The following is a 27,405-nucleotide window of genomic DNA, read 5'->3' on the forward strand; positions in this document are numbered from 1 at the left end:
AAAAATTTTGTGTCTATTATTTTAAAAAAGTTATTATTTATATTAAAAACATTTAATTTGTGATGAAAATATTTATAATTTTATAAAGTTCCCGTCTCTAGTGCAAGATAAATTGAGTTATATCCAAAAGTACAGTTTCAAAAAAAATCAATATTAAAATGTTATTTTTAATTTAAAATTATATCCTGTACAACATAAATATGTATAAGACATAGTAACTGTAAGAATTTCATTGTTGCAAGCATAAATTCATTAAAAATAAAATATTTTCTGGAATATACCAAAAATTAAAAATGTCTGCTGGTGAGTAATTATACGTAAAATAAGTCAACGTATTTTATCATTAACGTATGCCTTTACTTCCCCACACAGAACTTCTGTTTGCAACATATAAATGTACAAATTGTCAAGAAACAATTTCTGGTGTTCGAGTTCAATGTCATGAGTCGAGTTGTCAAGATGTTATGCTTGTATTATGTTTGCAGTGTTTTGCATCCGGAGCTGAATTAGGACCTCACAAAAATTCACATCCATATAGTTTTAATGTACGTATTATATACCCAAAGTGATTCTCAAACTGTTGTTGTACTGACTGAATGTTGCGGCATAATTGCGATTGTTGTTGTTGTTGTTTTTGGAGTTTCTCAATTGAAGTGGTTGAATGATTTTACAATGAATCGTGGGAAATTACGATGTAGAAATACAATATACCAGCATATAATGTTTATATGCTTTATTTTTAGCTGAGTTATGAGGGATATGGTCATAAATTGGATATGATCAGTACAAAATGGAATTTTTGGAAATTTATGTTTTCAATCTTAAGGATAAGATCAGTTCTAGAGATAAGGTCAGATGTGAGGATAAAATAATTAATGAGGATAAGGTCAGTTGAGAGAATAAAGTCACTTAAGAGAATAAGGTCAATTTCTGGAATAAAATAAATTTTTAATGATAACTTATTGGGATAATATCAGTAACTGGGATAATGTCAGTAATTAGGATAAGATCAGCTGAAGGAATAGGTTCAGTTGCATAGACATCCTCATGTGTGAGAATCAGATCAATTGTGGAGAATAAGATCAGTTGTGGGAACAAGTTCAATTGTAGAGATAATGTCAGTTGTGGAGGATAAGGTCAGTTGTGAGGATAAGGTCTATTTGGGAACATGGTCATTTGTTTGGATAAAGCCAGTTGAGGCAATAAGATCAGTTGTTGAGATAATATCAGATTTGGAAACATGATCAGTTGTGGATGATAAGGTCAGTTGTAGGAATAAGGTCAGTTGTGGAGACAATAATCATTTGTAGGAAAATAGCCAGTTTTAAGGATAAATTCAGTTGCGTAGATAGGATCAGCTGATAAAATAAGATCAGTAGTGGGAATAGAATCAGCTATAGGTATAATGTCAGCTGTAGCGGTAATGTCAGCTGTGGGGAGAAGGTCAATTTTAAGAATAAGGTCAGTTGAAGGAATAAGGTCAGTTGTGGTTAAAAGGTCAGTTATGAAGATAAGATCAGTTATGAGGGATAAAGTCTGTTGTGAGGATAAGGTCAGGTTTTAGGATATGATCAGTTGCAGGGATAAGGTCACTTGTGAAGATAATAATCAGTTGTAGGAAAAAAGACAGTTTTGAGGATGAAATCAATTGCGTGGATAAAATCAGCTGTTAAAATAAGATCAGTAGTGGGAATAGATTCAGGTATAGGGATAAGGTCAGTTGTCTTTTCTGAGAACAAAGTCTATAAACATCTTCAATTTCCTAGATAATTTGAGAAATTGAATCAAATTCCCTCTAAAAAATGCCTATCTCCACCCCTGCATTTCACTTGTTATCGTTCATTCCATTTACTTCTCAAACATCAACCAACTAGCAAGCAAACGCAAAAAATATCACGTATATAAACAAAAACAAATACTTCCCACACATAACAAAAAAACACTTACCACATCCAAAAACATAGAAAAGTTTGAGAATCTTTGGAACCCGTGATATTTTGATTGTAACAAGTTCATTGACCTTATCAATATTTTGTGTATAATTTTAGGACCCAAATGCAATAACAATATTTCGTGGTAAAGGTGCATTCTCAGCATTAGAAGAATTAAAATTACTAAAAGCAGTTGAGCATTATGGTTTTGGTAATTGGGATGATATCTCAAAGGACATCGAAACGAGGAGTCCCGAGGAGGCAAAGGATGAATATATTAGTAAATTCCTAAATGGAACAATAGGAAAACATACATGGAAGTTTGAAAAGGAACAAAAATTAACCCTAACTGATCACACAACCATTGATGACCGGTCAATAGATGAATTACAAGTAGAAAAATTTTCGGAATCAAATATGGAAATTTGTACACAAGAGCATGCAGCACAACTCGGTTACATGCCATATCGTGATGATTTTGAGCGTGAATATGATGTGACTGCCGAACAATTAGTATCGAATTTAGCACTTACGTCCGATGATGATGAAATAGAATCGGCATTAAAACTTGCAGTTGTTGATATTTATAATCGAAGATTAAGAGAACGTGCCCGTAAGAAGCGTATAGCACGGGATTATAGATTAATACAAGAATTCTTTAGGAAATTTGAGAATGGTAAAGGTAAAGGCATTAATCAAACGAAAGACGAGAGAGGATTGCGACTAAGTCTGAAAAATTTCCGTCAATTCTATTCAAATGATGCATTTGAGAGATTGATTTATTCGCTGGAACGTGAGAGAATTTTACGTATAAGACTTACGGAATTGTGTCGATATCGATGGAATGGACTGACTAAGATTGATGAATGTGAACATTTTGAGAAGCATGCAGCTGCTAATCATCATCGTACATCGTGTCCATTTGGATTTGGTCATTATAAACAAGTGAGTTGGAATCTCTTTTTATGTTTTGCACAATTTTATTGATATAGTTTGTTGGAATTGAGTGCATTTTCTGAAGAAGACGATGATGTTCATGATTTTGTATGTCCGTCAGTCAATTTGTTTTACTTGATGGTGGTTGATTTGATGTTGTAAATATTTAATTGATTTTATGAATACACAATTACCTAAATTGATGTGCACTTTCAAGGTTAATTACTGTAGAGTATTGAGAAAGTGAAGCATGACTAGAGCAATCCAGTCATGTGGAGGCTTGGGTGTAGGCTACTGAAAGTCCTAGTGATATAGTCATAAGGAGTACATAAGCTAGGAGTAGCACATAATTAAACTAAATAAATAGCATCAGTTCTAAATATATGACTTTTGTCTTTATAACTATGGGACATTCTACTAAGGATTTATACTTAAATACTCATTTTCTTTGACTGCTAATATAATCAATGCTGATGTAGTCAATTCTTAACTTAAAATCAAATTGAACATGGGTCTTAAAAGGCTTAATATGCTATTTGAAGTTGAAAAATGGTGAAAAAACAGATTTTTTCACATCCTGTTTGACTCGGGAAATCCCATATTTAATTAAAAGATATCGACATATAGACAGCATCGCCTCTATTTGGAAGCTATTTAATTGATGTCCAAATGATAGCAGCTTCTATTTGATATTGATAACTGTATTCGTTAAGAAGACTTAAAGCAATGTTGTCTAAACTGTGTGCAGCCGAAAATGTCATGAACCAAATGCTGTATGTGGTTTTGTTCGTGGCTTATCACCAAGGTATGCTTTGGCATAAAAAATTCTAGTCGATAGTAAAAGTAGGTTAAGACTCTATCATTTGTATATGAAAGGTCATCCTGACAAACACTATAGTTAGCCCTTTATGGACTAGTGATTTGGCAACATGCCCCATATCTGTATCACTTTATTCTTGAAGTTTTTTGAATAAAAATTATTTTTAGGAGTAAAATTTTGAATTTTTGAGTTTTTGCCTATGCTATATGAGCACTTAACCATAGTGGCTACTGGAGTGCCTTAAATGTGGCCTACCTAAGCCTGTTTTTAACAAAATAGTCAAAAATCACTTTTTTCGACCCAAACTTTTAATAAAATTGATTTTGTTCAATAAAAACTTCCATATCTATCTGAGTATTACCTATGAAGGCCCCTAAAGTTGTCGAAAGTTTACAAAATGGGATTTTTTGTGTTTTGAGATTCATAAATATCAGAAGCTGCCAATCTCTAGGCAATTACATAGAAGATTTTTGCCGATATGACTAGGATTCGAGTAATGTTCACGACATTACAATCATTAAAGCGAATAACAGCCAATAAGGTGTAACTCCCGAACGACAGGTCAAGCATAACTATCAACATCAACTTCAGAAAACGCGCTCAATATTCCAACATTCATTTTGTAGACTAAATTCCATTTCATTTACCATAAAGCCCATCAACAAAAAAAAAGTATATTTTTCATTCAACTTTTCGCACAATTTTCATGAAAAATTTAAACCTTTATTCCTAGTCTATGATGAAAAATATATTTAAAATTATAAGAATTTTTGACGTTAAAATTTGAAAAAAAAAATACTCTCTTACATGTAAGCTGTCGAGATGTTGAGAATTAAAGAACATTGTGGAAAAGTTGAAAATGAAAAATTCACTAAATCCTTCAATGACGTAGATCAAGATTCTCAATACTCAATTTCTCCTTCTCTTTTGGAAACCTGAAAACTCTTTTTTATTTTGTTTTCAAAACTTTATATTTTTTTTTGGATAAAAAAAAATGATGACTGTATATCTATATCCGGTATCTCTATTCTTAAAACTCACAGCTTGCATGTTTGAGTGGAGCAAATGGTTGTTACGTACGACATATTTCTGCAGGAGCACCAAAACGAAGCCATTTTGCATCTAGACGACAAAACGGCAGTAGCAACCACATCAATGAAATATCAACCGGGTCGATTGGATCAAATGGAACTGCTAAAAAGAGAGTAAGTGTTTAAGGGATGGCTTCTGGGTTATGGATGTGTAGCATAGCCTCAGATGATCCCAAACTCAAAATTCCTTCCATTTTTGACATAAAACTTCATTTTGTCATTTTGTCCATCCAAACAGAGACGCCGAAAAGGAAACAAGCTCAAATTCCACCGGCCAAAAATCCATGCCCCGCACAGACTTCCTCAAATCATGCGCCGGATCATCCAACAGCAAAAACTCCTTGGATAATATGCAGACAATTGATCCAATGCAGGTCGCTGCTCCACTTTTATCGTTTAATGAACATCAGGTGAGACTTTGCAGTGATTTCCAGAGTTGGCAGGACTTTGGGTGTCCGGACTTCAAAAATTCAAAAGGGCGTCTGACTCGATGGGTGCCGGGCGTCAGGACACACATGTAGTTCAGAACATTGGTGTCCTGACTCCAGTGTAGTCCAGAATATTGGTCACATTCTTGTCCTGACTCCATTGTAGTCCAGAACATGAGTCACATTGTAGTCCTGACTCCAGTGTAGTCCAGAACATTGATCACATTGTAGTCCTGACTTCAGTGCAGTCCAGAAGATTGCTCATATTAGAGTCCTGCCAACTCTGCATGCTTCATCCCCATTCTGCCTCAACCCATCACTAACATCCAAAATTTTCACTTCCTTTTACAGCTTTGTTCTTCTTTAAATCTACCACCAACTCGCTATGTAACCATCAAAACCGTTTTATTAAGTAACGCAAAGATTAATGATATGGATCCAGTTGAAAAGCGAATCAAGAAACACTTGATACAGGCTGGATGGTTAAAAAAGTCGAAAGATTAAAAAATTTTGTGGCAAAAAATAAGAGTTTCTTTAAAATTTAAAGGAATTTAATGAATGGAAAAAAAAATAAAACTTAAATATTTTAAAATTATCTGGAAAATCAGTTGGTGTTTTTATTAAAAAATTTTCATTCATTTTCTTCTTTTTTTTTTAGGTTTATCACAACAACGGGATTGATTTGAGGAAATTGGGTTGTGTTGAGGGAGTTTTGTCAGAATTTTATTGAGGAATGAAGTAGAAAATTGGATGAAAGATGTCCAAATATAATCAATTAACACATTTTAAGGTAGCAACCGGTTGTTCTTTTCAAGTTATGTGTGACTTTCTTTGAAGGTCGTCTGTGCCATGGCAAGTACAATTGTTATTTTAACAGACAACAAGAATGCTTTTAGGTACCGTAGTGTCAATATACACTGTTACCTTAACATTACTAAGCGTTAAGTTGCCACAAATTTCATAATTCTACGTCAAAAGCGTAAACAGACAGGAAGCATGTTCATGAGTATGGTTTCAAAATTGAGGATACTGAATTGTACTGATTAAGTATGCTTTTGAGAATGCTCATTTAGGTGAATATTTTCATTGTCTGTTAGGAAGGATAATAGAAACAGCAGTTACAGCTCTATCAGGGCAACTACATTTTTTTGTCATAAACGCAGCGATGCAGCTGTGCTCTAGTGACTATATTCTCGACTGGATAACTTGCTTAGTGTCTAGTTATTGACTAGACTTGCGGTTGACTAATGATTTGTCGAACTTAGGTCTGGATAATCACTAAACATTATGTAAAGTTGACCAATCTTGATTGTATCGCTTGAAATTAGGTTCTAGCAATACTGGTTGTTTCTAGGAAGCTGTCAAGTATCCATATCAACGACAAGAAGTGAACATGTCCTGATGGCTGTTTTTAGTTCATTTTTACAGCAAAATATGAAATTTAAAGCATTCTGCCATTCGAATTTGTCACTAAAATTCCATCTACATCCATTCATCCATCAACCATAACATCCTCAATAAGCAAATTCTGACAAAACTTCCTCAAGGGACTAATACTATTTAATAAAAAGGTTTCAAAGACCATTTGATTTTGTTTCAGAATCACTCTCTTCATCAGCTTCTTCTTCAAGTTTAAATGGTAATTGTGTATTTAATGTTGGAGGTGGAAACGACAATTGTCGTGGTCTTGCTGGTTTAAATGATAATTTTATTGACTTGTCAATTGAATCATCGCTTTTTCCCTGTTGAAGAGTTTTATGAGAATAATTCATGAAATGTTAGGGATTGGTATTGATTATAAGGATGCATCTTAAGACTTACCAAACAATTTCATGCAAATAATTGGAAAGAACATGCTCAAATAAATGAATAAAACATGCTGACATGCTAAAAGTCAAATTTCTACATTCTAAATCTACTAAATTCGGTATATAGAATCATATTGTACTATAATAGAAGCTCGCAGTCTGTCTTTGTGGATTACATGCAAAAATGTCATCAAGAGGTTGGTTCGGAGTTCATTATACAATGGAGTTCTAGGCTTGAGCAGCAAAATCTGATGATCTTTTACTTTAAGGACGTCGTTAGCCTCAAAACGCATGTGACGCGTCAGGAGAGAAGCCAGAAATTTAGTGAAGATAGGAAGGACTCCCTCCAAAAGGGTGAGGATGGAAGGGACGGAAGGGAGAAGGGGAGAAGGGGAGGAAGAGGAAGAAGGAAAGAAGGGGAGGAAGGGGAGGAAAGGGAGGAAGGGGAGGAAGGGGACAATTCGAGGACGGAAGAAGGGGATGAAGGGAGGAAGGAGTAAGAATGATGATGGTATGAAACCTAAAACTTTAGGTGGACTTTTGGATACTTCTCGATTTTTGTCCAAAAAAGTCGGGTTTGACATCCTGAATACGCACTTGTAACGCGCTTAAGGAGTCAGAATGCCATGCAACGGTTTGCCGGATAACTAGCTAATAGTCAACTCTTCCATCATGTCTGCCTACTTACTGAGATGTACCTTATCTTCCTTGTACCTCCTAATAAGATACAATACTCAGGAATTCCGAACAAAACATTTTTTTTTCTTTATTTTCATGCATTTTTAAACATCGGCAGTTCTATTAACAATTCTACACACTTTCACAATTTTCTAATTTTAAAATTTACATCAACATTGACTAGAAACTACTGATAAATTAGAACTAACATGACAATAGATATCCCCTAACAAAAAAATTCGAGGATCATGAGCCTGAGCATCATCATCATGCTACTCATTAAGTCAGTGCTGTTCAAACTGTGTGCTGCGGCACTGTGTGCCGAAATGCCATGAACCATATGTCATGTGCGATTTCGGTCAAGGCTTACCACCAAGGTGTGCCATGACATACAGTTTGAACAACACTGCAATAATTAATTGACGTCTATCTACTTAAGTACAATTTTTTAATTTTTTTAATCATCCAAACCAACTTTATCTAATGTTACTTCGGATATACTAGAGAGTGGTGCAGCATTCTGTAGTGAAGTTGGATTCGTGCTTACCAACATGTCTGATTCAGTCGCATCATCATCAGAATTTGGTGTTTTGAGAGAGTTTTGGGATCCATGAAGAAGTGAATCCCAGCCAGGTTCGTAATCAATTAATTGGCTGTCTATTAAGAATCAGAAAATGATTTTTGTTGTGCGGATTTGTATGCATTTGTGATAGGATATAGGCATGGATAGTTGAGTAGTAAAATAATTCGTTATGTATCCCAAAAGTATCTCAAGCACCCATGCCTTAAACAATAAAATGTCAATCAACTTACCTCTTATAATTGGATGTTCCTTCAATGGCTTATCAGATTCAACATTTGCCTTTGCACTTCCATTCTTTAAAATACCAACAAGCGGTGCTGACGGCTCATTAATAACCTTAATCTTTGTCTCATTATCATGATCTGATGCTGTTGACTTAAATGACAATCTAGCACTTGATGATTCATGCATTTTTGTTGCTTGCTCTTTTGCCCAAATTATACTCTCATCCGTTTCCCTCTCAACACGTCTTTTATGTGCTCTGTCTGTTCTATAAACCTCAATTATACAACAAATTATAATGACGACGAAGAATGTAATTAAAATAATGAAAACAAATTGTGTTTGTTCCTCTTTTTCTCCGTTATCGACGTAATCTAGTTTGTATGGTTTACGTACGGGACTGTCTTCTACCCAGTTCTTATCTGTACCTTGAAAATTAATTATATGTATTAATTAAACGAGAGGGTAAAGAAGCTTGTAAATATTTGAGATGATGTGTAAAGTAATAATTGAATCAAATTTACGTCAATTGTGGCTTGTTGTTCATTAAATATTATCTTTTGGGGGGCTGTCACATATAAGTGGGGTTACCCGAAAAGCTCAAGTTAGTTAATCGCTATTCGGGTTAGGTTAAGCAGAACGATCTTCATAACGAGTTCGATTCCTTGACATACTCAATAGGATGTACTATCCTAAGATAGGAGCTTACTTGACAGATAAGGACCATTGTCTTCGGTCTAGACTCTAGAGAATAGTATAGTTTGTATTTTAAAAATATCCTAGCCTTTAAATACAGCATACTTCTATGCTGTACCTAGCCTAGCATCGTCATGTACCAACCTCATCACCTCGAAATGAAGGCCGTCAACCCAAGACGCCATAGTAATGTAGAATTTAAAGAGGCTCCAGTTACTATAGGATGTGTTGGTCTAGCAAGTCGTCATACTTAAATTCAAGCTAAGAAACCCAAAGCAGGAATCGAACTGAAACTATCAACGATGACTAAGACTTATGGAGGCAAACTGTTGATTTATATAGGATTGCATTTGGTATTGGTAATTGGTAGTCGCAAGCCGGTGATAGTGTCAGCTATAAGAGACGTCTAAGAAAGGTCATGGATTGCAATTGATCTATATGACCAGCGAAGTAAGCCAGAATAACAAGGATTAAGTAAAAAAACAATCATTAATCCTTATGTATGTCAAGCATCCAACCCTCAAAGATCATTCAACCTCCCTAAATCATCATCATCCAACTTAATACTAATCTTACCTATACTAATATTGAGCAGCGGTTCATCAATCAACTTCCTTATTATATCAAACTGTACATTACACTGCGTTGATCTCACACCAGATGGATTCAATGTTTTTGTATGTTCAGATCCATCCTTTTTGAACATCATATATTCATCAACAGGATCCATTGTCTCGTTGTTGATTACCAAGAACAAATTTGATATGCAGCCACTATAACTCTTGTAGATGCTGAATCGTGGATCTAAAGTTGAGTTTGAAATGCCGATAAGGACGCGATTTGTGATTCCAGGAATTGGAGCTGATTGTTCAGTTTCTGGATGTTTTGTAATTTTTGTAAGATTGACCATTGTTCGATCGATGAACAGAACTGCATCATCAAGATTTCTTTTGTATAAAATTGAATGTCGATTGCCATTTGCAAAATTGTCTTCTGGTGTTGATCTCTTAGCTGTATGTGTGTAAATGACATGCTCACGTTCTTCGTGGAACACAATTTCACCTTCCGGATTCAATGCTATTCTCAAGTACTGCTTCGACGACTCTGTTTGGATCAGCAACATCATTCTCGGCACACCTCTCACATCAGCAGTTGAGAAGGCCATTTGTAGCTTAACTTGATCGATAGTTCCATTAAATACAAATTTCCTTTCCAAACCGGCTTCGCCAGAAAATTCACCGCCACGATCTTCAGTACAAAATTCACCAGTAAAGCTAGTTCCTTCACAGTTACAAAGCGGCTTTTCTGCAGATTTTGCAAAATTTTCAAAACAAATTCCACCATTTTTGCAAGGCTCAGTGTCGCATATCATTTGACATTCATTAAGGACACCTTCCTTGTGATCAGCTTCATTGGTCTTGGCTAATTCAGCAACATCAATTGTTGTATTTCCAATTCTCAAACCTCTCACACATCCAACTAATCCATCTAATGTGTTATTGTTTACCCTCAACAAATTTGTATGATCATATCCACCAATATTGAATTGGAAGTATGATATTGTCGGTGCCGGTGGCCTATGTGGACTAATGACCTCAACTTGTGGATTAATCCATGGTTTATTTGAATAATCAGTCAACAGTAATGTGCCCTTATCAAGTGTTACATTTTGATCATTAACATGAAGTGTTGTTGATGTTTCAGTTTTCATTACGGCAATTTGTATGCTCTTTCCATTATTAAGTCCAGCACTCCTAACTGTCAAGTTAACAATCTCATTGCCATAATTGTAAAGATAAACAACCTCATCAGCATTTGATATGTGAAGATGTACAAAATTATTTGAATTGTCATGAGCATATAAGATTAAGGCACGATCATCATAAGTACGAATGTTGACTAAAAAGTTTTCCTTTAGAATTGACCGGAGGAATTCACCGTCGCTGTTGTTGACGTAGATTTTCTTTAGGTATGCTTCACGATTTGTGAATGTTAAGGCTTTGTCGTTGTGATCTGGAATTAGAGGAAAATTATGTTATGTCCAACAAAATTGGAACTAAACCTCAACTTACTAATTTCACAATATTCTCCAACATGCGCCCATGGATTCTTACATTCGCACTTAAAGTTTGACCATAACTCTTTACATTGAGCTCCATTTTTGCAAGGATTAGGCACACATGATGGCTTACAGTCTTTAATAATCTCAGATAGATGAACAGACATGTAACTGTAAATATCTAGAATCTTTCCATTGACAACAAGACCTCTGAAACATCCAATTAGACCTTGCTTGACTGGTGCTTTCTTGAGGAGGTCTGCGGTTGCTCCACCGATGAACATGCTTCCCTAAAATGATTAAGAGAATTGTAATTAGATTTTCTGTATTGCTGATGTCTATGACAGTGTTGTCCAAACTGAGTGACGTAGCACATCATGTAGGGCGTGTGCAGTTTCGGTTGAAGCTATGCCTTGACACAAAAACAACTGTGCACAACAATTGTCGACTAGATAAGAGACTTGGAGCCTCAAAGGCATGATGCATGCAACCTCAGATGCCATAACTACCTGTCAAATCCAAAGTAACCCTCAACTCACCTCAAAAGGTCCAAACTGCTCCTCCGGCAACAAATCAACCATATCAACATTCGTATTAATCATAAATCTAACATGATAATCATTATAATCTATCCATATTTTATGCCACTCTCCACCATTCAATTTTCTAGTCGAATTAATGACTCTTTCCCTCAGAGTTCCAGTATTGAGTGTAAATGCAAAAGTCAGTTCATAATCTCCAGTCAGTGCGACTAAGAAGCTTGGGAAGTTAGGTCTGATTGGCGGTTGGAATAGAAGAATTGCTTTCTCTCCTGTTGTTCTGAATGAGAAGGCAATGTCACCCTTTCTCCATCCGGGAACTTCAATGTAACTTTGGGATGTTGTGAATGTTACGACGTACTTTTGAGTATCTGGAATGGAATGATGTTAGAGGAATTAGTGATTGTGAATTAGGATTTTGGATATTTTCGATTAGGTATTGCTGAGATTTCTGGAGTCTCGGACTCGACAAATTAAAGAGACTTTCTGGATAGTCTCGGTCTCGGCATTGGGAACCCTTAGGTATTGCAACGTCTTGGAGGGTCCATGTAATGATTGAGTGATCGACATCCAGTAGGAATCGAACCCACGTTCACATACAAGAGAGTGTTGCAGACTTCTGGTCAACTGGCTAGTCACTCGACCACAGAAGCTTTAATCTCCCACTAGCAGAATCGCCAACATATGGTTCAATACCTCAGATACCACTCTACTCTGACCACAGGTCCTAATCCTAAATAGCCTAAACATTCATAAATTCTACTCACTAGTTTCCACACACTTCAGAGGACCCAATGTTATCCTTCCTCTTGACTCCTCAACCAGATTCTTCTGTTGCATGAAGTACATACTTGTGATACCCAATGAATTTGGATCTGAGAATGTACCCTCGTCACTGTTCCATTTGTCGTTATTTCCACTGTCGCAGTTGCAACTCTCATTTGGGTCTACGCATGTTTTGTTTTGTTTGCATGTACATGATCCTCTGGAAGTTAATGTGAATAATTAGAGGTGCAGACAAGGATCATGCTCATAAGATCGAGCATACTCATAAGCATGCTCATTCTGGTCAGTATGCTCATTGTCTGTTAGGTCTGCATACTGCTATAAGCCATAATCATGTCCTTACTCACCTCTTACTTTCCCCAACATAATCAATAATAGTTGTGCTATTTTTATGCGATGACTTGAACCACGTCGCACTATTCAAATCCAATGGAGCCTTTAGACAGTCATATCGAATATTTTGAGTACAATACAGTGAATGTGAGATTAGTTCCTGCAACATTTCAGGTGAAAATTCACGATATTTAATATCAAAGCTGAAGTCATCAAGAGCTGTCGATCGGACATCAATTTGTGATGGCAAGTTATGCTCAACAATTGTTAATGTCTTAGTGGAATCATCTGTGTGCTGGAATTCACACTTAACATGTGCTGGTGGAAGCTTGCCATTTCCATCAATGTCAATAAGATAAACATCAGTCTTTGTGTATCCAAGCAGTGCCAGTTCCTCACAAGTCTTTCTATAAGCTGTAAAATGACAATTCTTTCCAACATATCCAGTTTTTGTACAGTCACAGGTTACTCTGCCATTTTTCACAAGACATATGCCTCCATGCTCACAAGTATTAGGTCTGGCACATGGATCTACAAACTGACAATTATCAAGTGCAATTTCACCAACAACTCGTTCAGTCTTGACAACAAAACGTGGCTCTATGTCATTTCCATTTATACTTAAGTCCCTCATACATCCAACTAATCCACCGCCAGCATTCTTGATGCTACTGCCAATAACAAGCTTTGATTGTGTAATAAAGCTCATTCCGTACAGCTTTGTCTCTTTTGCTCGGTAGTCAACAATCAATGAGACAGTTCCATTTTTGTATGTGAATTCGACAGCATGCCAGGCAGTCGGCTTCTCAATTGCGATGGATGTCAATACAGTCACATTCTTTTCCGTCGTAAGCTCAAAGCTGATGTTCGATTCTGTCAATTTAATTTCCCAAAATCCTTCAACATCATCCAAAATTGTCTTAAAATCACCATAAGCTAATGTTGCTGTATTCTTACTGCTTTTAAAGTCAAACTTGACACTAAGATAGTTGACATTCTCAATTGGCCACCAAATATGACTAGTCGCGAACGGATATGTGATTGGAATAACATTGACTGGTTTTTCATGGAATTCAGGCTTGAGACTTCCGATGTAATGGACTTTTGGATTGCCTTTTTTGAGCTCGTAAAGGATTGATACGTCGTTGTAGAAGACGTACTTAAAGGAACCGGCAAAGTTGTTGTTGGATGCGAGTCCTTTCTTTTTGTTTAAATCTGGTCCACCTGGAAATTATCAAAAATATGAAATTTGGTCATCTAGGTTTCATATCAGTCACTTACCTCCAAAATAAATCTCAGGATCAAATAACAGATTCTTAGCTCCTTCAAAAACTTGCATCTGGTCATCCAAATAGACCATAATCGTCTTATGATCATGAAATATTGTCAAGTTATGCCAATAGTCACTAGCTAAGTCTTCACCCAATGTGAAATTCATCGGACCATCACCAAACTCCATTTCCACATATGTCTTGTTCTTCTTCAGTGATGCAGCTATGTATTGTGGCTTAATTGACTCTCCACTTGCGTAGAATAGAACTGAATCATCAAACCAAGTCTTGAACATTAAGCTGATTCTTGTGACGGAACTGTGAGTTCGATCTTTCCAATCGTAGATACGGTAGCTGACGAAGCTTGATCCTCGGAGTGTTAATGTTGTTGCGGCTGTAAAGAAAAAGAAGAATGAATTAGTTTCTGTGTATGACTTTCCCTAACAGATAATGAGCATGCTCTTAAGAGCCTACTCTACTTAAGTATACTAGATGAGCGTGCTGGTTGGCTCTAAGCTTTCGCTGCTCTTGAGAGCAAACTTTTTGACTGATAGGGTTTAAGAATCTAGAAATACAATGTATCCAAATACGATCTATAGTGAATCTGATCAGTTTTGATCATTATGAACAGTTCTGAGTCGCAAATCGATTGGAGGCGGAATGGTTCAGTACTTTGGTTCCAAATTATAGCAACATCGACCATGAGTAGGGGAAACGTTCGAAGCCTTCCTTTTTTGGGTAAAGACAGTAATGTCGTTAAGAACTGGTTCCGGATAACACTATAAATTGAAGTTAACTGAGTGCAGAGGTCTGGCGAACTCTTACTTGTCAAACAACACGTTCTCATTCCCGGGAATATTCCGGTTTTTGGAAGCCCTACTAACCGCTAACCGTTCTAGCTGTGGACCTCAATTAAAGGTCTTTTATTAACATTTTTGAACCGAAAGAATAATCTAAGCGACAATTCAAAGGTGCTGTTCACGTAACGTTTTTAAGGAGTGTGAGTGGTGGCCATAGGCCATAGATCACACTTGATCTGTTCGGAAGCGAAGAAACGAAGCAAAGAAGAAGAGAGGCGACCCTTAATGACCCCTAAATGCACTATGATTTCATATGGAGTTGACCATAGAACATCCAAATGTCATTCGAACGCTGAATTCGGAATAAAATGATTTTAAAGACATAATCGAGTACATTGGCAGGATACTAGCTATGACCTTGTAGAAAATTGATCAACAATATCTCCATGACATGTCATTCCAAGATTCTATTTATAAAGTATCACAAGGTCGAAAAATCTCAAATTGATCGAGTCTCAATTAAAACTGCGTACACGACAATTAAAGGTATATTTTATATAAATTACACACTATTTGCCAACTATTTGCAATTCAAATTTGCTTATCTGATCAAAATATATTCAAAATACTAACAACTAACTTTACTGTTTTCAATTGTCCATCCACAATAGAAGCACAAATGAAGATTTTATCATTTTTGATATTTTTTATATTTTTAATCCAGATTATAAAAACTGCAAAAAATCGTGAACGTCCACCAAAGCATCTTGTTCGACCAAATGCCATTTTCTGTGAAGCTGACAATACAACAGCAGTGGTTAAATATTGCTATATTAAGCCATATTCAAGATATGTTGTAACTTTGAATGTTGCAGCTAAATTGTTAGTTACAGTAAAACGGCCAATTTATATCCAAATAGTCTTATTTTATCGATATGGAACAATATTTCGGCAAATAATTGACACAAAGCCTATTGAATGGTGCGATGTGATGGATGGAAGTCCAACAAATCCTTTAATTACCACATGGATGAGCGTTTTTGTCAATCGACTACCTAATTTGTTCCACAAATGTCCATATGAAGGAGATCTTGATGCATTTAATATTACATTGGCAGGCAATACGAGTACAAACAGTGATTCTGAAATATTTCCACAAGGCTATTACAGATTGGTGGCTACGGCATCAAAAAATCAAAAAGTTATGGGTAAAGTTAGATTGGAAGCTGATATTACATCGACAATTAAAGAAAGTTTTGGGTAATTTGGATTTATTGAATGTCTTTAATAGTTAGGCTGGCTATTGAGAGCTTTTGAGAACCTGGCTATTGAGGCTATTGAGAATTTAGCATTAAGTTGGGTTTCTGGTTCTTTAAACACAAAATCATAAATAAAGATGAACTACAACTACTTTATTGAAAAACTAAATTAAATCAGATCGAAATTTGACCGAATTTCGGTCAGTCTAATGAGCCACAATAGGAGGCAAATGGCTTCTAAACTCTCTTCTACTCTGAATACCTGCCCCTGAACTACAATTCATGGATTATCATATAATATATTTGGTTAACTTTCAATTAAACCCAAGTCGACTATTTGTTTCTTTATTAAGTAAAAAGCTTGTAAAAAGCAGAGTTCGATGTTGATTCGTATCGACTTTTACATGCAAAATAATAATTCATTCGAGATCTGATTTTCAGGACAACTCAATTTTAAAATAAAAGAATATGATAAGTTTTATTGGATGTGCGGTTTGGTTCAATGCAACAAACAGAGCCAAATTTTCATAAGCCGGTTAGTCGATGCAAAATTCAGCCACAGAGCAGTGTGTCTCTAACTTGGTGCAGGATTTGAATCGAATCCGGGACCAACTCAGTGAATCTGAGTTGCCAGCTTGAGAAAGGATTTTTGATCGATTTACCGATTTGTGCAATTCGGGAGTGCAATGAGTACTGTATAAAGAACAAGGTTTAAATGAGCATTGTGCCATGCTTGCTCGCAACAGATAAGAGCACTTGACATGCAATCGAGAAGATATATGGGTTCGAGCCTCACTCAAGCTATGTTGTGGAAGATTTGAATGAGCATTGTGCAACGCTTGTTGTTAACAACTTCTGGTGTAGCTAACTAGGTTATAGCAGTTGATATAAAATCGAAAGTTTGTTGGTTCGAGTCCCACTTCAGGCTTTAGTTGCAGAAAATTGTAATTTATCTATTGAACCCTTAATACTACTGTTTTAGAAAGGTTTCAAACCAAATCTATTTTTAATTGACTAATTTCCCTAAATTTCAAAATTAAAATGATTATCCATGATTATCCATATTAAAGTTGAATTGCTTATTGAGTACAGAAAGTAAACCGCGATTTAAAATTAAAAATTATTTTAACGACCTGTAATTATCCTAATATCCCATTTCCTCCAAAACCAAGCCCTTCCATACTTTATTGCGTTATTCAAGATTTATCATTAAACCAAAACAGAAGTACGCAATTGATATGAATCGTTTAAGAATGATATCAATCCTAATATCCTTCATACTACTCATCAAGATCATTCAAACAGCAAAAAATCGACATCCACGTCCAGAAAATTTTGTTCGTCCAAATGCAATCTATTGTGAAACGGATAATCGAACAGTTATATTAATCGATTGCTTTATTAAGCCATACTCAAGATATCTGGTGACTGTAAATTTGGCATTTAATCTTTTGATTGCATACACAAGACCGCTGTATGTTCAAATGATATTATCGTACCGCTATGGAACAATATTTCGGCAAATTATTGACACAAAGCATATTGATTGGTGTGACTTTATGGATGGAACTAAGGCAAATCCTTTAATCTCATCGTGGTTTGGTGTTTTGAATCAATCAATGCCGGGTGTGTTTCATCCGTGTCCATATAAAGGAATTTTACTTTTTTCAAACTTTTCATTGACTGGAGATCCGGAAATGCACGGAAATGATCTGTCTTATACATTTCCACAAGGATATTACAGGCTTGTTGTCAATTTCATTAAGAACAAGAATGTATTCATTAAAATTAGACTTGAAGGTGAAAACGTGTCGCAAATTAAGGAAAATTATGGATAAAGTTGGTTAAAACTAATCATTCGGTGTTGGCATGTTGACGATCCAGTTACAATTACATCAAAAATTAAAATGTATCAACAGGATATCAACATTTAAGTTGTAATAGCTGCTGCTATTACACTTAGAATACTATAAATAAAGCACGTGTTGTAAAAAACTACGATTTTTTAGATAAGAATTAAAATTATCCATTTTAAAATCAGTTTAATGAACAGTCAGTTGGAAAAGTGGCTTCTAACAGGAATCACTTATTTGTTTTACTATGGTATCGTAGGTTGAAAGTCTGGTGAATTTCATGGCGAAGGTTGAGTACCCTAGGATAGTCCTATCTTAAAAAGATAGGATAGGGTATGGTTTTCCGAGTATTTTAAGGAACCGGTACAGATTTACTCTAAATCAACTCTAAATGATAGAAATATTTCACTTTGCTATATAGTCGAATAACCCACGAGAGCTAAGTGGTAGGATCATGCGACTGGAAATCGTAAAATGTGGGTTCGAGTCCCACTCGAGTTCCATTATTCGGAATTATACTTTTCTGCAATATCAACATCAATTTTCGGTTATTAATCTGAAGCAATTGAAGTTGCCTGCAATTTTGAACAATTTTAAAATTTTAATTTCATGCTAATTAGGCTGCAATTTTTCCGGGAAACTTCTGTACTTTTCACTCTTGTTGCTGTGTCAAATGTTGTTGATGGCCAAAGAACGCGAAGAAGAGAAATAAGAAGAAACTTCTAAGAGAGGTCATGGATGGACACATTTGATCTGTACCAAACTAAGTAAATAAGTAAGTTGCTGTGTCCCAAAACCCCCCAAATTGAGTGCCTAACTTAAAAATGACCCGATCTTTTCCAAAAGTATCCCGATATTTTACGTACATCATCAAGTCAACCTTATGTTAATTCTTCAAGAATCTATACAATTTCATTAATCTTTATCTACAGGAACTATTTTAGTATGGATAATTGACTTTAACAGTTACTTCCTATTTCAATAATTACTAAAATTTTCAGTAAAATTAAATTTTTTAAATCATTGCTATAAAATTGTCAAAGTTTTGCATTTAAGTTCTAGAAGTAATGATTTTCAATGTCACTAACAGACATGCAGTGCCATGAAGTAGACGGAAATCCAAGATAAACAGTGAAATGTGTCGATTTTTATATTATTGTACAATTCTTATAGCCCTTCTCATTCAAAATTCAGAAACAGCTGGAAAATACGAAAAACCACCAAGATTTAATCTTCGTCCAAAGTCAACGCGCTGTGATAGTGACAATAAGACCATAATTGTGAAGTATTGCTACCTTAAGGCACTCTCAAGAAAAGTCGTGTCTGCATTTTTGGGAATAACAGTAACTGTTCCAGTCAATAAGCCACTTTATGTCCAATTAATCATCAATTATCGTTATGGACTTAAATTCCATCCAGTACTTGACACAAAACAAATTGAATGGTGCACCGTCATGAACGGAAATGAGGATCAGTTGAATCCACTACTCAAGCTTTTTGCTAATAATGTAAAGCAGAGAGCACCAAAATTATTTCAAAAATGTCCATATTATGGCGAAATGGATTTTCAGAATATATCTGTTATTGCTGAGGATTTGAAGGATTCGGAGATATTTCCTCAAGGAACTTACAGAAGTAACTTTTATGTGTTTAAGAATAATAAGAAGATTTTGACTGTTGATGCGGACAGTGAGTTTAAGTCGCCGGTGAAGGATAATTTTGGATAAGAAAAATTCGGTTAAGTTTTGTAACGGAAATTTGAAATTTGAATTTTTGTAGAGGAAATTTGAAATTGAATTGTGTAACAGTAATATTAGATTTCAAATTTGTAACGGATATTTAAAATTTTAAATTCGCAGCGAAATTTTAAAATTTGAATTGTGTAACGGTAATCTTAATTTTGAAATTTGTAACGGTTAATTAAAATTTGAATTTTATAGTGGAAATTTAAAATTTGAATTTTGTAACGAATTATTGAAATTTAAATTTTGTAACGGAAATTTGAAATTTGAATTTAAATTTTAATAAATCAACTTACAGTAAATATCGCACTGCTCTCCTTCATATTTCGTTCCAAAGCAGTCACACGAGATCGACGAGAAGTGATTAATACAACGTGATCCAACAAAACATAAATTTTCCCTAGATTCACACTTATTATGACATCCTTCAACGACATTCTCATGTTTTGATGCAATAAGTGGACTAATTGGTAGTAAATCAGACGCAGCCTTGCCACTTTTAAGCACAATATTTCGTATGCATCCGACAAATGACTCAATTATATATTTAACACCATGTAGCTTCTCCTCGGAGCTTAAACCTGTAAAATGACAAATTATGATAGATTTAGCGTCTATATGTGATAAAAATAGACATGAAAATTACCTCCAACTAATACAACAGATGGCAAATTAGTGCTGACTCCATAATTTGTATCATGATTTAAACCTTTCAAGTAAACTTCTTCTTGTTGATTATCAACTCGAGCTATTAATCTTGCTCCATGAACATCAATTCTAACCGTCACATTATGCCATTCATCACGATTCAGACCCTCGCCCACGATCACCTTTAAATTAAATGTTTTGTCATTTTTTGAGCAATTTAGAATTGTTGAGTAAGGAAGTTTGCGTGTTTTTGATGAGTAATTCGTCTATTTGAGGGTTAAATGGCTTGCAAATGTGTCAAGATATTATGGAATATTTTATAACGGGAATTTTGAATTTGAATTTAGAAGTTTGGATGAAAACGTACGTAATTTTACGTACGTATTGTTTAGTTTTTCAAAATTGATAATTTTAAGTGTTTTCAATTAAAAATTTGGTTTTTAATAGGATTTTAACTATTTAAAGTAGCTTAAATGTATCTTAAGCTGTTAAACTTCAATGGGAAATCAAAATTTTGAGAAAAAAGTTCTTAAAGGATTGTTTTTTTGTACAAATTTGAAGATCACAACAAAGACTACTCAGGTAATATTTAATTTGCATTATTAAAATGCCTAATTTCAGTCATTTTAAACCTTAAACTGACGAATATGTCGAAATGTCAACTACACAACCATCAAAGATGCAAAAATTCAAGTACTTCAACCCTACTCATCAAAAACCGTAACACAGTGCCATAATTCACAAATATTACCGATGTTGAATGCTTTCCAAATACATGAACGACTTTGAGTTGCCCTTTCTCGACAATTACATATAAAGCGTATGGGTCAAGTTCAATTTTCTCGGGATTTTTAACGTTATGATAAACTAACAAGCCATGCGGTAGTCTCGTACGAAATTGAAAGCTGATCTCACGACACAATCTTAATTGGAATGTTTTTATTGTATCGCCGTCAATTTGGATGAATGTGTTGTTTTGTGCAAACATGAATTCTTTTGGTGGTTTTTTAGTTTCGCTATCTTGGAAGATGAGTTCTTCACTTTGTGGTTCTGGTGATGAACTTGGCGGTGGTATTGTGACATTCTTTGGTGGTGTAGCTTTTAGTTCGACTTCTGGAACTTCTTTGGCTGTTTGGTTAATGTTGATATCTTTTAAGCTCGGTGTAGTCGTTGTTATGTGAGGTGGAAGAGTATCTGAAGGTAGATTTGAGAGATTTAGGATATAATATTGAAGGTTTAGTGATTTAGACTTACGATTTCCTCCAATACAATGTGCTAAACATTCAACTTCTGAATCAAATCGATTTTGTGGATTTCCTTGACATCCTGACCAAATAAATTGTGTACACTCTTGAGTTGTGGTTTCGAAGCGCCATTTGTAAATATAAGTTCCTTTACATGGACCGGGATCACCTGAATTTGAGGTTTTGGAAGGTTTTTGTAAGATATTTGTGATAAATTAAGTTTGGAGATGACATTTGAGAAGAAAATTGTCAGAATTTATGGAAGGAAATTTAGTTGCTATGGGGAATAAATTATCAGAGCAAATCAAAAGGAACAGGCATCGATGGACAGGACATGTTAGAAAAGCACAAGGCACAAATCGATTAAAAATCTGGTATTAGGCAGACCAGACTTTGATTTGGAGCCGGAATCAAACCGAATCCGAAAATAAATCAGAGTCACATCGGCCTAGTAATTAAATCTATAAATAATGTATTACAATCTGACTTGGAAGATAGTAAATGATCGAGAGGTATTCAACCAAAGAATTCTTGGAATGAGGTTGTTGATTTTGACAGTATTGCACTTAGTTTTGGAATTTGGCAGACGGAAGCCAGAGATAGATCCAGCTTCAGACGATATCTTAGGGATGCCATGTATCACAATTGATCTGTACAGTCAGCAAAGTTAGTGAAATCTTTGGTCTCAAACCATATGAAGAGAAATATACGACTCTTTTGGATCTCTGCTCAAGCGACACAAATAAGTGACGGAGTTTAACGGAGGCTCCATTACATGATAAAGAGGATCTATATGGCAGCCATATTGAGGCGGTTTAGCGGAGTCTTTAAGACTCAGTAGTGGAGCCTTTTCCATTTGTGTCGCTCGGACTGGAATGTTCTGAAGAAGTGAGTTTGATTCTCACTAGAATCTGATCTTTAAATCATTAGTTGAAGTGCAACAGATTTGATAACGATTTGCACAATGCTCGCATTCCACTGTTCAAATAGATGAACTTCAAATCAGGATGTTAGAATCACTTCCTGAAAGGATTGTGAAAAGTCAAATCAATGCCATTATTAACTGTATTGTCTGAGCAGAGATGAATGGGGGTAGGAACGGTATTTGAATATATTAACAGGTGAATCTGCCACTTATTGCGGAGTTAGGAATCGAGAGTCGAGTCAAATATTGGCGAATCTGCCAGTGCGTTAGTATGACCTCTGTGACCGAGTAGTTAGACAATAGACTGGAAATATGTATTCCTCTTCTGTGAGTACTTGGGTATTCCCAATAATTCTGTCAATTTTCATCTCAATAGTCACTCAAAACATCTTACCAGGTCCCCGGCATTTATCATAAGTTATTGACCTATTTGGATCAGAATTCATTCCACTAGTAATTTGCATAGTTAATGCAAATATTAATATTGTATACACAATCACTGCCTTCATGTTTTCTTCTCACTTAGATTTATTTCTTTATTTTTTCTTATTTTTTATTTACACACAAAACAACTCAATTCGCTAAATATTTTTTTTATTATATATTGTTATCACTTATAAGCACATGTTATATCATTATCATCATCATCGTTACTATTATTATAGCTCCATCTCACTCACTAATATCGCACTCATCGCACTCGCGCCTATCAAAGTCAAGGTGAATGAACAAAAAATTAAATTGCTTGCATATATTCCAATCAAAGATGATTGTGTGAATGAATAAGCATCATGAATGCTCTCTCGTATACGATATAGACAACAATTGTGTCTTATAACAAAAATCAACTCGCATTTTACGAGTAGCAATTGCTATTTTACACAAAATTGCTCACAAGATTATTATCAGACATGTCATATGGCACTTTTTTATTATGAAATGTGATTACTTCAAGTTGTATGTGTCGTTTTTGAGGTGATTTTTTTGTATATTGACAGTTATTTATGAAGATTCACTGACTGTCAGCTTCTGAAACATTAATTAGTAGTTTATGTGATGAATTGTTTTTTATTTTAGTTTTAATTAAGTGACTTTTTTTTATAAAATGGAATGTGCAATTTTTCGTTCCGGCTTGTGTTGCTCTCTGTAGATTCATATTGTTATCAATATGAATCAGACAGACATTTTTATTAATTAACATGAACAGCACACGTTGGTTAATCGATTAAAAGTCCAGTACCAGACTAACGTAACTCTGGCCTGGCTCTGGATTAAACAGGATTCGAGCCGACTTCGGCATTAATTCACAAGCAAGTCGGTCTAAAGCTGGATTTTTGATTGATTAACCAATTTTGTACTATTTGGGTATGGTTAATAATTCCATTTGAGCAAACCAGAATAGCTGCAATTAAAGCTTCATAAGATTTTGCTTCAACAAGACTTAACCGCTTTGGTAATCTGAATGTCTGTCGATACAGTAGAAATGTATGAATGTATGTTTATCGGATCAAATTGAATGTACGGATAATTATTGCTGCATTTTCGATTACAACGTTTATCATTTGAACTATATTTCATATCAAGGTTTCAAATAAATGTTTAGGCTCTTATTTCGATCATCTATTGACATAACGAAATACTTTCACGGTCTTCTTATCAATATTTGAAGGGTAATCTCAAGGTAATCATTTTTATTATTTTTGTTTTCATTTTCAAAATAAGCTTAAGTTGACAGGACCCAATTGTGGAGACTCCTTGGTATATATACGCATACACAGGTCCATACACATACACGGGTCTCCAAAAAAAGGAAGTCTAGATTAAAAAGGTTCACACTAGTCATGGACGTCAAGAGTTAATGATCTCAGATGCCGGTTTCCAGGATATACCTTACCGATTTACGTATTCATTAAGTAAACTGAATGTGGCACCAGTCAGAGTCACGACGAAATTTTAGTTCGATTAACCGATTTGTGCTCTTCGGGACTACAGCCAATATCCCAGTTTAACAAGGGTTTACCCGAAAAAGGAGCCCAATGAAATCAGGGTTCTAAAAAATCTTGGGGAATGTCTTTTATCGATTCATTTTAGCCAGCCATACAGCTAGATTAAGTCAACATCTATGAATGGTCATGAATCACAACTGATCTGTATGGCTAGCACAGTAAGTAAGTAAGTGAATAAGATTAAAGTTGTATGCCTTTAAGTCACTCAACTACAGCTTCAGATGACTAGCTTTAAGGGACCTATAAGTCCTTCAATATCACGAATATCTCATCGTCGCGATCGATATGATCACTTTTGTAAAAACAATGCAGCACAAATAATTGCAACTTTTTACCCTTCTGTTTTCATTAAATTCGCACAACCCAGAAAAATATATTCAATAACACAATAATTGTTCCATGACTTCATTCATTCTAGCATGTCTTACGTCATAGACACATTATAAAATATTTATACGACATGATAACTGACACCATAGATAAGATAAGCGGCAGAGATAAATACAAAAAATTTATTTATTTTTTACAATTTCTATTTGCAATGCATAAAATACACAAAACTGTGATGTTTTCACAGACAAGATATGTATGTTGGATACAATAAATTAATAAGAAAGTTCAAACGACAATTAGCATGGCGTGAAGGTTAAAAAAATTAATAATTCTGTCCGATATTTCACGGATTCTAATCGGGTTTAATTATTATAAAGCTCATAAAAAATATGTGAAAATATTTCAAAGTCGCAAATATTTTATTTAAGATAGTTACACTAATTAGAATCTGATAATAATGATATTGTAATTGGAAACAGGTTGGCAATAGCTGAATACTGCACGTAATAATTCTCTAATGTGAAACATTTTGCTTCTCTTATAAAATAAAGAGACCTCGAGCTGTAGCAAAGATGCACTAAAAATCATATTAAGTGATATGAAAAAAAAAATGTTTTCAATTGAAAAATCACCGTAGACGCTCAATTTGTAGGCAGTGCCGGAGATAGATGTGAAATCATAGACATTTTTAGAAGAGTTTATTTTTGAGTTCTAGGAACTAGTTGAAATATTATTGAATTTTTTAGAAGTAATAATTAAGATTTTAGAAAGATAAAAACCATTTAGCCTTCAGAGCTGTACTGAATTATCTATGACTTGTCAATCTTCTAATTTGACTGAAATTCTGTATGGAAAAATCTACTCAAGTCTACTCGACTCTGTTTTTATATAAATGTTCGAGTCGACTTCTAGTTCTGTTTTTAATCTAGCCATGCTCAAATTCTAGTCGACCTTGAGTGATCTTCGGTCATATTTTTCACAATTTCTCCACCGTGTAGCTTCCAAATTACAGTCAGTTCAAGTTCTTAACTATTGAATTCAGTGCTTATTTCAGAAATTCCAAATGAGAGTCTCTATCTCTAAAATATCCTGATTATGGTCATTCATTCATTGAGACATTGGGAAAGCTCAATGGGAGATCAATTTACACTTGCCCGTAACTTAACTTGTTCTTTGACTTGAAGCTCTAGAGTGTCAAACTAAGAAATGTCCGGATTTTTTTCCCCAAAAACGCCCTGATATTTTGGAATAAATCATCTGGTCACTCTAGCTAAATTTTGGCTAAACTAAAACTTGCGTCTAGAGTTGGCAGTACTTTTGGATCCTGCCAATTTTGGTTGCTTCAAAGCAAAACTCGAAATCGACTTGAATTTTGCATGTAAAAGTCAACTTGAGTCGACTCAACTCCATACAAAATTTCAGTTAATTTCGAGCTTTGCCTTAAATGCATATAGCATCAGTTAGAAATTCCATTAATATTCACTAAATTCCAATTTCACAGAACTCTATTCAAATGTCTCTAATATTTCATGTTCTACACTTCAATTCATCATCACACCTTCAAAATTTATTGCAAAATATTATTTTCCCATTAAGTTCCACCTGGGATCACACAATCTTATCTACAAACTGTATTTCCAGTTTTTCATTTTTAGTTAATTCCACAATAAATTCATAAAAAATAAAAAATGTCGTCAAGTGTTTGCATGCGATTTATGAATCACTGATGCCGCTACTGGTATATTAAGTACACCGTAGATATATATCAAAAATACCTAATTTAATTCAATTGAGAGAAAAGGAAAAAAATGAAATTTTTTGCTTGTAAGTTGACTGAATTTGATGAAAATTTTGAGAATTTCCGTTAAAATTGAAGGAATTTTGAAGATTTTTTGCACATTTTTTGAAGGAAAAATTCAAATAATTTAACGAATTTTGATAATTCCTCAGGAATTTCCTTATGAATGAATCACTTCCATTTAAAACAGCTCATATGACTGTCGTAAATTGCGTTAACTTTCATCAACGATTAAGTTTTCGTATCGGAAGAACCAATTTTAGTTCTGAACAAATTTAATATTTTCTTCTTCTTCCACCTACTTAAATGATTTCAAAAAATTAAAGGCACTGCAGTTGTTCCTTATTATTTTTCAACCGTACACGACGAGCTCGAAAAGATAACTGAATGATATTTCCCTGATAAGTCTCAAAAGTGCTCAGTTTGAACTTATCTTCTCAATTTTTTTCTATTATATTGTATTTGTTAATGGACCTTATAAGTGTATTCAATTTACGATCGTGTGTGAAAATCACATGTCATATGTGAGAGGCACCGGCAATGCCTGCTTGTTTATGTTTTTATTTTTTTTTGTTTTGTGTTTTCTGTTCCGTAAATCTAATGTTAAGCGCCACCC

General features: G+C 34.7%; 2 protein-coding genes across 4 annotated transcripts; one reads left to right on the forward strand and one right to left on the reverse strand.

Moving 5' to 3' along the window:
* On the forward strand, positions 1-5,810 carry LOC139097133 (transcriptional adapter 2B-like). 2 transcript variants are annotated; one of them, XM_070648903.1, is made up of 6 exons: positions 1-303; positions 373-545; positions 2,049-2,876; positions 4,783-4,892; positions 5,017-5,188; positions 5,558-5,810. In XM_070648903.1, the coding sequence occupies exons 1-6, from the start codon at positions 294-296 to the stop codon at positions 5,708-5,710; spliced, it is 1,446 nt and encodes a 481-aa protein (XP_070505004.1). In that variant the 5' UTR covers positions 1-293; the 3' UTR covers positions 5,711-5,810. The 2 variants fall into 2 exon arrangements, 1 of the variants encoding a protein (XP_070505004.1); XR_011545028.1 differs by having other exon boundaries at positions 3-303; positions 4,731-4,892; positions 5,558-5,695.
* On the reverse strand, positions 5,809-27,161 carry axo (axotactin). 2 transcript variants are annotated; one of them, XM_070648900.1, is made up of 15 exons: positions 27,092-27,161; positions 23,047-23,358; positions 21,738-21,896; positions 21,235-21,677; positions 20,482-20,665; positions 20,132-20,416; positions 14,192-14,575; positions 12,925-14,134; positions 12,559-12,776; positions 11,792-12,162; positions 11,266-11,542; positions 9,770-11,206; positions 8,506-8,919; positions 8,240-8,349; positions 5,809-6,948 (listed from the first exon to the last, which is right to left on the reverse strand). In XM_070648900.1, exons 2-15 carry the CDS (start codon positions 23,159-23,161, stop codon positions 6,781-6,783), a joined length of 5,775 nt encoding a protein of 1,924 aa, XP_070505001.1. In that variant the 5' UTR covers positions 23,162-23,358; positions 27,092-27,161; the 3' UTR covers positions 5,809-6,780. The 2 variants fall into 2 exon arrangements, with proteins under 2 accessions (XP_070505001.1, XP_070505000.1); XM_070648899.1 differs by having other exon boundaries at positions 8,506-8,925.
* Between the last annotated feature and the right edge of the window lie 244 nt (positions 27,162-27,405).

Source organism: Chironomus tepperi, unplaced genomic scaffold, assembly GCF_022539635.2.
Source record: "Chironomus tepperi strain 1889 unplaced genomic scaffold, CSIRO-AGI_Ctep_v1 contig_414, whole genome shotgun sequence".
NCBI lineage: Eukaryota > Metazoa > Arthropoda > Insecta > Diptera > Chironomidae > Chironomus > Chironomus tepperi.

Bases quoted from the DNA above. Each gene is read 5' to 3' on its own strand.
- axo (XM_070648899.1), bottom strand. From the start codon at position 23,161: ATGAAGGCAGTGATTGTGTATACAATATTAATATTTGCATTAACTATG. The intron at 20,666-21,234 runs GTAATATTTGTG...TTTAATTTAAAG, and splicing joins TTGGAAAGCATTCAACATCG to GTGATCGTGGGCGAGGGTCT. The intron at 6,949-8,239 runs GTAAGCACGAAT...ACTCTTCAACAG, and splicing joins CGACTGAATCAGACATGTTG to GGAAAAAGCGATGATTCAAT.
- LOC139097133 (XM_070648903.1), top strand. The intron at 4,893-5,016 runs GTAAGTGTTTAA...CCATCCAAACAG, and splicing joins ATGGAACTGCTAAAAAGAGA to AGACGCCGAAAAGGAAACAA. The intron at 5,189-5,557 runs GTGAGACTTTGC...TTCCTTTTACAG, and splicing joins TATCGTTTAATGAACATCAG to CTTTGTTCTTCTTTAAATCT.